The 12,027-nt window shown below is 34.8% G+C and overlaps 1 protein-coding gene across 1 annotated transcript in view; it reads right to left on the reverse strand.

The window, feature by feature from the left end:
* The window catches only part of ZNF654 (zinc finger protein 654), a 100,617-nt gene that overhangs the window by 72,689 nt on the left and 15,901 nt on the right, over positions 1-12,027 (reverse strand). The window contains exon 2 of the mRNA XM_065876860.1: positions 5,835-5,980. Within this exon, the coding sequence (XP_065732932.1) occupies positions 5,835-5,980 (146 nt within the window). The remainder of the gene's footprint in view (positions 1-5,834; positions 5,981-12,027) is intronic.

The raw sequence follows: 12,027 nt of genomic DNA on the forward strand, positions 1-12,027 counted from the left end.
GAGTCACTGATCTCTCATGTAATATGTGTGGCCCATGATTGTCTAGTCACTCTAAACAAGAGGCTGAGTATACCCACTTAGCTCCATGAAAAAGAAGGCCCTTTGGTCTTCTCTCCCTATGCAACTTGACATATATACTTTTAGTGTTTGCCACTGCATATACTAAATGCTACTAGCTGAACTAGTTTCCTCCTCCAGTGGACTATGTGGGTCCTTGTGGACCTAATGGCTGCCAGGCAAATTACTACTTCCATTACTGAACCCTGCCTGGACTGCTGAAATCTATGAACATTTACTTTCCGCCTGGCTAAGAGGCTAGAAAGGCAGCATTAAAACTTGCTTTTATGTAAAACTTACGAAGTCTATATTCTCTGCCTGAAGGTCTGCTTAGTTTCAGGGTGTTTGGCTTCGCTCTACCTGGAAAACTTAGAAATCAGTATTTAACCGATCTAAAACAAGAAAACAACAGGAAAAATAAACACTCAGAACTAAATAACTTGAATTTGCAAAAGCCCCCTAACTTCTCAGGCCTCAGTTTTCTTATCTATAAAAAAGGAATTAATTTGAGGTCCTTTTTAGTGCCAACACATACATACATACACAGCAAAATCTTCATTTCTTTAGAAAATACAGCTTACAAGGAGAGTCAACCCAGGTAAAATTATAATTAATCAATTTAAGACAATTCTCTACATAACTATTCATTTCCATAAACTTTAAAAAAACACTCAGGTATGAATAAAAACAGAATCCAGTTTCCTTCTCTGTAAAGAACATCTTGGAAAAAGTGTAGTTTTTAGAATCTCCCAGTCTACAGAAGGCAGATCTTCACATACATATTAATTTACAAGGTGGGTATAGGATTTTATGAAGGTAGATATACAGACCAGACAAAACTACCAGAGAATATATTATTTTTATGTTTAACATATTTTATATGCATATATTATACATATATATATAAGCATGAGACAGAATGTTATAAACATTACTTCTTTAGCTCACCTATATATTTTTTAAGTGAATAAAACTTTTAAAATACACTATATATATCATAAACAATTCTACAAATAGATATGAGTTATAATGAAATCCATTAATAACCTGATATCCTGTCCAGGCACCTTGAACATTCTGTTTGCCATTCCTGGGAGTCTCTTTTGCTCCTTCATCTAATTTACTCCCATCATCCCCTCAGAGCTCAGCTCAAGTTTTAGTTCACCGAGCAAATTTTCCCTGACAGGGAAAGGTCCCCTGTTAAACTCTCTCACTGTACCCTATAATTCTTTCATACTTAACAATACGTACTAGTGGAGCCTCTTGTGTAATATCTTTTAGCTCTGTAAGGTCTTTAAAACAAGGACTCACCAATCTTATTTTCTATTTTACCTCTAGAACCAAGCACAGAGATTTACAGAATGAATGAATGAATGATTATGGAATAATTGTTAGAAGAATTTTCTAGCTTAAATATTTCAATAAACTAGAACACTGTTCCAGACTCACTAACGCTTTCAATGGCACCACCATATGGCCATTTCCCCATTTTTCTTCTGGTATTAAAAGTACAATTATCTTTTCCACTAAAGTAAATTCAAATAATGCAGAAAGTTTTCTTTATAAGAAACATTACCATTTAACAAACCACTAAGATAATTTACTTTCTTTTGCCCAGTGCTGTCCATCTTAGATAAGATTTACCTTTGCTTAATACATTCTTTTCATGAGCAGTAGTTAAAAAAAAAAAAAAGCTAGCAAGCAGTGAAACATAAGTCAACAAATGACTTAATTTACTTTTGAAAGCCTTAAAAACATTTTCACATTACAACACAAAAGTTAACAAGATTATACAGATGAAAAGGGGGAAATATCCAAATGGGCACTGAATCAAGAACAATGCTTCTTGCTTACAAATAATGTATTTCTTTCAATACTTATTTATTTTCCTCAGAAATCAGCAGAGAATAATTGAAGCTGCTTCAGTAGCTTTCAAAATATCATATAAAAATATTCTTTGTAGTGACATCCATTACTTTTGTCTACTTAGCCAGCTCTCCTTCACACTACCACATTCACTTCTTGAGGAAACTGCTTATCCCTCCAACATTTCTATGGTCCTCACAGGGCTGCCAAAGTAGCATCCTCCTTTCCCCTAGCCATGAGGTGGGCTTGCTATCAGATAGCCAAAAATCTTACCATACTCTTCTCAACAGAGTGATTAGTTTAAGCAATGGGCACATAACCTCAGACAGGCCTGAGTTCCCAAAATATTTTGGGGAATAGAGTGGGAGCAGAGGGTTTCTTCTCCCTTGGTTAATAAAGTAAACTTAATCCAAGAATTGTCAACAGCCCTGAGAGAATGAAGCCAAAAAAGGAATGATGGAAAGGAAGAGAACAATTCTAGATATTTTATTCTCTAGATTCGGAAAATCCTGAAACTAGCTCTAGTCCTTGCTTCTCCATGATTTAGTTATCTAATAAATCCCTCCAAGCCCTTCTTTTTTTGTTTAAACTAGGCTGGGTAGGATTTGTCAATTATAATCAAGTCCTAATACTTCCCATATTCATTTAGGCATTGCAAAAATAAATCTATTTTTTAAAAATAATACATATATTTTTAAAACTTCTGTGCTCTTACAAGTCTAAATAACGTTACATTCTAAACTCTTCCCCTCCCACAATTTTTTTTCAGCTTTACTAGGGTATAATTAACAAATAGAAACTGTATATATTTAAGGTATACAAATTGATACATAGTGAAATGATCACCACAATTAAGCTGGTTAACATATCCATCACTTCACATAGCTTCTATAACTTTAAATATATATAAACTTTTAAAGAAGCACAATGTACATGCACTCTTTAGAATTTTTATGCATGTATGTAAATCAAAAAAACATAAAAGTTCACATATATTAAATTTACACATCTTCAATATTTAAAAATGCTAAGTGTATAGAAAGGTTTCAACACTCTCTCACTGCCAATTACCCAGAATTAACAACTTTCAGTATTTTTAATAGCTGGTGATAATAAGCTCTGCTAGTATTTCTTGATTTACCAATTTTAAATATTATCTCTTAACTTCCCGCTGTGATAGAAGAGAATTAAACTCCTCACACAAGTACATCCTCCCAACAGTCATTCACTATTATTTCCTCTATTATTTATCTTTGTAACTTTAGTTACACCTTTATTTACGGTTTCATGTACTGACACTCCATTTTGTAAAATAAGAATTTTAAGGAAGGATATTAGTGCCCTTGTCCTTCACTTTCAACTTGCAATTTCCATCAAATAGTCTTATATTGAAAGGTTAATAATTCTCCTCTGTTCTGTAATTATAATTATTTTTGTGCTTTAAAAGTTTGAAGTCAATAAGCATCATTTACATGAAGAAAACTATATATAAGTAACATTCAGTGCATATCTAAGTAGTTTGTTATGACTCTGTGTCATTTCCTGTTCAGATTATTTTTTCTAATTGCTTTTTTATTTCCTTTGCCTTGTCTACTTTTATCACTACCTTAAATGGTTCCAAATTCTCAAGGTTAGTTTCAAGTCTCCATTTTTACTGGATATTCCCCTCTTGGAGGTGACATATCTGTAAGACCTATTTGGCAGCGACCCTGGAACTTCTCTTCTGTCTATCTTAAGTAAAAGCTACTGTTTTCTAGATCCATTGTCATCTGGTCTTTTTATATTATACCCCATTTTTCTGGAGTACATTCTCTAATAACTTCCCAAGAAAGAGAATGTGGACAAATCAATCTCCTAGGTCCTTACATGCCTGGAAATATTGTTTCTACTCTCATACTTCACTGACAGTTTGAATGAGTATAAAATTCTACACTGAAAATAATTTCTCTTCAAAACTTCAGAGACATTGATTCATTATATTCTACCACCCACTGTTGGGTGGTAGAATATATCAACAAACATCAATCTGATGTTTGTTCCTTTGTAGGTGACCTAGTTTTTTCTCTCTAGACGGTGTTCAAATCTGCTTTTTCATTCTTGTTATTTTCAAATTGCAAAATGATGTATTTAGCTGAGTATTTTTTGTATTCATTGTGCTGAGCACTTCTTGGGCTCTTTCAGTCTGGAAGTTTATGACTTTTATTTCTGGGAAATTCTTTTATTATATATTTATTTGATAATTTCCTCCAACATATATTCTCTAAATTCTTTTTTTGGAACTTCAGCTAGTTAAATAATGAACCTCCTACATGAAGTCACTGTAACAGTGTTCTTCTGAGCATTCCTTCACTTTGGTTTTGTTTTACATTCTGGATTATTTTTTCAACTTTACGTTGCAACTTTCCTACAGAATTTTAAATTTTAACCATCACGTATTTTTAATTTCCACAAACTCATTTTTGGTATCTCTTTATTCCTTTCACACAGCATGATATGTTGATGTTTTAATGTCCTACAAATCTTCTCAACTCTCTCTGAAAATGCTAATTATAGATTTTACATTTCTCTTTTAAATTTTTTGTTTTCAACATTAACTGTATTTCTTCCAGAATTTTTTTTTAGTTTGTTTTCATTGTATTTTTTTCATGTTGAAGGCATTCCCCAAATGTCTGATGATTCTTGAATATCCATTAATATCTAAGAATAAAGCCACAAGCAGTTTAATTGGGAGCCCTGTGAGCATGTCTAGAGTTTGGTGACTGGTAAGTTTTTCTTTAGGGTAATTAAGTGATTAGGTAGCTGTCTCAAGAAGAACCCTTAATTGCCAGAATACAAAGGTCACTGCTCCAAAGTCATTTAATTTCATTAGAGAAAAAAAGAAAGTATCAATGCTGTTTCCCCACCCTACCCAGGCCCTAGGGTCTAGTGAATGGCCTGAATGGAAAAACTGCAATTAACTCCTTTATCTGTATTCTCCCAAAGTATCTCATTCCCTACTCTCTATTTCATACCTATAATGTTCAAATTCTACACCTCCCTAGGATTCCAAGGGGAAGGAGGCAGGACAGATGGTCTTCCTCCTATCTTATAAGGCAGAGGATAATTTTGTTTTATGTGCTACCCACAGTTTCAAAAAATGTTTTACAAATAATAAAGTATACACATACATAAAAATAAATATATAAAACAAGAGTTTTACAAAATAATACTTATCCCATGAGACACACTCTGATATTTTCTATTGTATTTTGTAATGTTGATAAATGAATTCAAACCCACTAATGTGAGTGTAATGTGAGGAACAACAGAAAACAAGAAAATTAAGTTGTGACTTGCTCTGACATGTTTCAAAGACACTCCTCTATCTGTTTTCTTTCCCAAAGAAAATTGTTGAAATCTTTTCATTCACTGATGACTCTTCTCTATTTTCTTTTCACTGTATTTCCCTCTTTTACTTCTTTACTATTTTAGTAGGATCTAGGAGGGCAAAAACGATAAATATAAGTGCTCAGTTTGTGATCTTTAACTCAAAGTCCTTTACAAGTATTTTTAAAAACCAAAGTTTCCTAACCTCTTTCTGGCCCGATTTAAGATCCCTCTGCTAACTATGATGGCCTCAACTGCTGCTGGGATTTACCATTAAAGTTTGCCAAGGGAATCTGGGGAATTAAAAAGGAAAGGAAAGTGCTAGTAGTAAACCTAAGAATCTATATAACAATTCCACTTAACTCTAAAGCTAAAAGTAAAATTGTGGTTAAATGTTCAAAATTAAACCTAAACACTTAAATGAAGAAATAGAAATCTTTTTGAGGGAAGACTTTAGGAAAGGTTTCTTCTGCAGAGAAAATAATCAAAAACCAGTTCTCAAATATACCAAGAAAATACTTTCGTAAGAAGTAAAGAGTACTTACAAAGCAAGGCTACTCAAAACATATTGTACGTGCTCACATTCATCTGGGAATGATGCACTGGCTGATGTAAAACAGCAAAGTGCAGTCTGAAGAACCTGAAGCTGTGGCAAAGGGACCTGCCATCTTCCAGCATAATCTTCAACCACCTGATAGGGAAGCAATCCAAAAAGTACATTATTAGAGAAAATGTTAAATTTGGATAAATTAAATTATACCAGATAAATTATTAGTTCAGCATGAACACATGATTTAGGAAGGGGAAAAAGTTCTTTATTGTTTAGTTTCATGGTATACATCTGAAAATAAAATGAACTATTATTTGAAAATGTGGAAAAGAAATATAGTATATAAATGACCACACAGTTCAGCTGCCAAATGTTGTAACAAATGCCTTTACATCCCATACCTAGTTTTTGTCGAAATGCCAATTATCAAATATTAAAATAGCTAGACAGTAGACTATAGTAATAAAGAAAATTAGAAATGAGCATGCATTATTATTACCATAAATATTTACAAGACTGAACTCTAAACATTCTGGCAACAAATGAGTATTATAGTGGTGTGATACTCTGATTAGGAAAGTTTAAACTGTACCATACTGAGGAGAAAAGAATACAGAATATAATCAGTCTTGGCTCTGTCACTTAACTAGTTTTATGAATTGGGTATGTCATCTTCCTTCTCTATGCAGTAGTTGCCTCACCATAAAATGGAGATAATAATGCTTATCTTGCAGATTTACTCTGAAGCTAAATTGGGAATAATTTATGAGAAAACATTTTAGAACTATCAATTGCTATAAAATGTTAATTATGATATCTCATATGCAAGACTGCTGTATTAAAACTATTATATTCTAGAAATTCATCTTATAAAACAGGTTGGCAAACTATGGCATATAGGCCAAATTCAGCCCGCTACACATTTTTGCATGACTTACAAGCTAAGAAATGGATGTTACATTTTCAAATGGTTGAAAAAAACGTTTTGTGATGTATGAAAATCACATGAAATTCAAATTTCAATGTCCATAAAGTCTTAGTCTTATTGGAACATAACCAGGTTCATCCATTTACATATTATCTATGGCTGCTTTCCTGCTACAACAGGTTGAGTAGTTGTGACAGAAATCATATGGCTCACAAAGTCTAGAATATTTAATATCTGACCCTTTACAGAAAACGTCTGCCAACTCCTGATTTAAAAGCTGGTAAAACTAGAGCAGAATAGAAAAGCCAAGAACATTCAGAGCTCAAGGACTTTTCATACTAATCACTTCCTGTTGGAGATAATTTTCCATGAGTCTCTTGTATTTCCACAGTTTTTTAAAAGACGCCCTGACTGCCTTCATCCTTTCAAAGATGTTTACAGGGAACAGCCTTGAAAAATAGAGATGATATCCATGATGCCCCTGCCCAAAGCAATGGTGTCTCTCTGGAGCAAAGGTCAGGCAGATATGCTTGCAGACCATTATAAAAGATTAGGACTCCCTAAGCTTGGGGTTCGTAAGCTGTGATATAAACTTACTATGAGTTCAGGATCCACCTGGGCCATTCACATCACCTTTGTGACACTTGAGGGGCAAAGGGAACCATCATGAACTTGAAGCACATGCTGCTTGCTGTGCCATGAGTAACAGAGTCTGCTATCTCTGATCCAGGAGTTTCATGTCTTGGGCCATTTGTGAAACTGTGGCAATCTACCTTAGACAAAATCCCAGACACTTCACACTTGTTTGACAATTCCAAATTGCATTACCAGGTGTCTAGCATGTCTCCAATGTTTCTAGGAACATGTATGGATAAAGAAGAAAGCTAGAGAGTATTAGCTCTGTGAACTTGTATCCCCCTTCTATATCTAGTAGTCCTTACTAGCTGGGAAGTAAAAACTACTAGTAACTATGATGACTCCAAGTAGGACAAATTTTTCCAAACCACCACAGGCAGAAAAAAAGAAAAAGGAGAAGAAGGTTAGATAAATGGTAGTTACCTGGCTTTAAATTTTCTCTTCACTAAAGTGTTTGACCACCTTTATTGCCTCTTTTTGGCCCCCACACCACGATTCTGGTGCCATATAAAAAACAGGTACTAACAGACTCACATTTTTTCTACCTTTAATCCGAAATAGTTTGCCCTAATACATTTCTACTTACAACCTTATGCACTTCCTATTTATGGGCTGGGTTTATCTCCTTAGAAGAGAAGCTTTCTACTTTCTCAGGTTCTGTTCTCATTGTAGCTTCCCTCATTCACCAAGATTCGGCTATTAATACTCTGCCTGATCCAGCTGAGCCCAAACCTAACACGATAAAAGTACCTGTGCACGACACCTCCAGTAGGTTTCCCACAATACCCTTTAAGGGACATAAACAAAACTGGCTGAAATTTACACACAGTTGGCCCTCAGTATCTGTGGAGGATTGGTTCCAGGATCCCCCACCCCATACCAAAATCTGCAGATGTTCAAGTCCTTTATATAAATAATGTATTTGCATATAACCTACACACATCCTCTCGTATACTTTAAATCATCTCTAGATTACTTATAATACCTAATACAATGTAAATACTATGTAAATAGTTGCTAGCGCATAGCAAATTCAAGTTTTGTGTTTTGGAACTTTCTGGAATTTTTTTTCAAAATATTTTTGATCCACAGTTGGTTGAATCCACAGATGTGGAACCTACAGATACAGAGGGCTGACTGTATCTTATACTGTTTAATGTCATGCCAGACACTAATAATTCACTATAACATTCACTATAACACCACTTTTTAAATATTTTCCTTAAAATATGTAAAACTATACATTACACTATCTTTTTACTTTGAAAGTTTTCTCCTGCATTATAACTGTTATCATAAGCACTCAGGTAATGAGAGCTGATAACCATGACATCATAATCTGAATGTGCTCTACCAGGTCACTGTGCGGTGAACAACACATCTTACATTTGTCATTTTCTTTGGTATTCTAATAAGTAACAGTTTTTACTGTTACTATGTAAAGAACTGCTGTATAATTACATTCTTTACTTACGAACATCATCCAAATTACTACAGACTAAAATGTGTCCCCCTAAAGTTCATGTATTGAAGTCTTAACCCCAGTGTGACAGTATCTGGAAATAGGACTCTTAGGAAGTAATTTAGGTTAAATGATGTGATAAGGAAGGGGTCCTAATCAGATAGTATTGGTGGCCTTATAACAAGAGGAAGAGAGAAGAGATCTTTCTGTCCCTCTACATGCATGCACTGAGGAAAGGCGATGGTGAGGCCACAGAGAGAAGGCAGCAGCCTGCAAGCCAGGAAGAGTGTCTTTGCCTGAACTCAACCATGCTGGCACCCTGATCTCAGACTTCTAGCCTCAAGAACTGAGAAAATAAATTTCTATTGTTTAAGCTGCCAAGTCTGTGATATTTTGTTATGGCAGCCAGAGCTACCTAATACACAAATGTATAAAAATAATACAAACGTAGCAGTCTAGGAACCCCTAAAATGTCATATAAAGTGATTGACTAAAATATGATTATCTGTTTCTTAACTGAATTCTCCTTTTTTCTAATGTAACAATGAAGACTACCAAACACTAGTTTGTCACTGAGCAAACAATCCTCTTGATTTCTAAATCCAGGTAATAACAGACTAGATCACTAACATAGTTATCACACATGACTTTACTTCTGTTAGCTGGCCATTCACATCCCTGTCATTTTCCTACCTGAAACCTCCCACTGGCATCAACTTTCATTATTTATATCAAACACTTCACAGGTGTCAGTGGAGCTGTTCACTAATGTTAATTTCGTTACTTGTTTACAGTGAATCCACCCACTTTTAAAATCTGATTTACAAACCAAGGCCATTATCGTATGTGATTAGCCACATCACAACTACCTTCCATTATAAGAGCTTCAAAAAATGCCTACAATACATGCCAATCTATGCACTGAATAAATTTGTTAATCTTCTAAATACCTAAAATAAACATTGTAAGAAACATTAAGTTAGCCTTTTCCCCACCCCCTTTCACTATGATTAGGTTATTCATTTGTAATATACCTACTATATATATATATATAATTTCCTAGCTCTGTCCATTGAGAGGGCCACAGAGCAATGACACCTCAGTAGCAACATACACACTTAGGGCCCAAATCTTGGTTTCTAAACACTATTCTCCCAATATGAGGAACTTGGGGCTCCTCAATCCCTCCTCCGGCAGGGATGGAACAGGGAAAATAACTAGATAGGACTAAGTAATGAAATGCTGAAACAGTGATGGAATATAAGAACATGGGAGCCAACCTGAAGGTGCTCCGAGCAGTTAAAGCTAGAACAATTTGAGCAACAAAATAAATGATGGTAGTATTGGACTTTAATCCATAAAACCAGATAAATATCCATGAGTCCCTACAAATAATCAAATTAATCAGTAAGTGTAAGAGACAGCTCTTCCTCACAGAAGAAGACTAATTAATAAACATAGAACAAAAGAGAGAAATAGAGAATCACCATTAGGCAAATACTGTACACAGCAATGAATGTTGCAGACAAGATCCATGGAACAATGCTAATATTAGTGGGTGAAAAGTTTGAGGAGATGCAGGATTTGCAGTTTCAAAGCATCTCCCGCAAGACGGTTATCAACTACAAACAGACAGCAACTTTAGAGTGGAGAAACCCCACGGACACAAACTTAACAAAGCCATCAAGGTAATATCACTAATAAGTAATAAAGCATATTATTATCATAAATCTCTTGATATGAAGCCCCAAGAAATACAAAAGCATTTTTGTGGTACTTTTGCCAAAAATGCATAAACTCATTCCAATCATGAGAAATCATCAAACAAACCCAAACTGTAGGATATTCTACCAAAAAAATTGATCAGTACTCTTCAAACATGTTAAGGTCATGAAAGGAAAAACAGAAGAACTGTTACAGAATAGAACAGACTAAGGAGAAATAACAACTAAATACAATGTGAGATCAGAAATAACACCCTGGAACAGAAAAAGAGCATTGGTGGAAAACCAGTGAAAAGTATCACTCCCAGAAGACTCTCATCTCCCTTCTTGAGTATATTGCATCCATATGGTATGAGGCTGGCCAGAGTGCTCCCTGTGGCTGCCTGAGTATCAACTTAAAGACCCAACTTTTCTCTTAAGTAGGTCCAAAGGTAAGTAGTAGGCTCATTTTAAAGGCTTTAGATCAGTTTTGGTACCCGTCAATTTTTTCTTTGATTTCAAACTCACTAGAGAGAATAATATACTAAATGCTCCCTGTATAAACATTAAAATTGGCACACAGACAAGGGAACCCCAAATATAAGGAAATGTATATGAATATCAAATGAACATGTTGGGTGAACAAATATCTTCATTTGCCTGCAGCTGGTGATATCCACAGATGTGTGTGCACATGATAATGTCTTAACTAGCATGGGCTAAGCAAAAATCTAAATCTGACTTCAATTTAGCATGGCCACTAAGGCAAAAGAAATAAAAGCAAAAATAAACAAATGGGACCTAAACTTAAAAGCTTTTGCACAGCAAAGGAAACCATCGACAAAAGGAAAAAAAACTACGGAATGGGAGAAAATATATGCAAATGATGCGACCAAGGGGTTAATATCCAAAATATACAAACAGCTCATACAACTCAATTAGAAAAAGAAATCCAATCAAAAAATGAGCAGAACACCTGAAAAGACATTTTCCCAAAGAAGACATACAGATGGCTAACAGGCACATGAAAAGATGCTCAATATCGCTAATTATAAGAGAAATGCAAATCAAAACCACAATTAGGTATCACCTCACACCTGTCAGAATGGCTATCATCAAAAAGTCTACAGATAACAAATGTTGGAGAGGATATGGAGAAAGGGGAAGCCTTCTACACTATTGGTGGGAATGTAAATCGGCGTAGCCACTGTGGAAAACAGTATGGAGGTTCCTTAAAAAACTAAAAATAGAAATACCATATGACCTAGCAATTCCACTTCTGGGTATATATATGGAAAAAAGCCCACAAAAACATTAATTCGAAGATACATGTGCCCTGATGTTCACAGCAGCACTATTTACAATAGCCAAGACATGGAAGCAACCCAAGTGCCCATCAAGAGATAACTGAATTAAGATGTGGCATATATATACAATGCAATATCAGCCACAAAAAAAT

Source organism: Phocoena phocoena, chromosome 4, assembly GCF_963924675.1.
Source record: "Phocoena phocoena chromosome 4, mPhoPho1.1, whole genome shotgun sequence".
Lineage (NCBI taxonomy): Eukaryota > Metazoa > Chordata > Mammalia > Artiodactyla > Phocoenidae > Phocoena > Phocoena phocoena.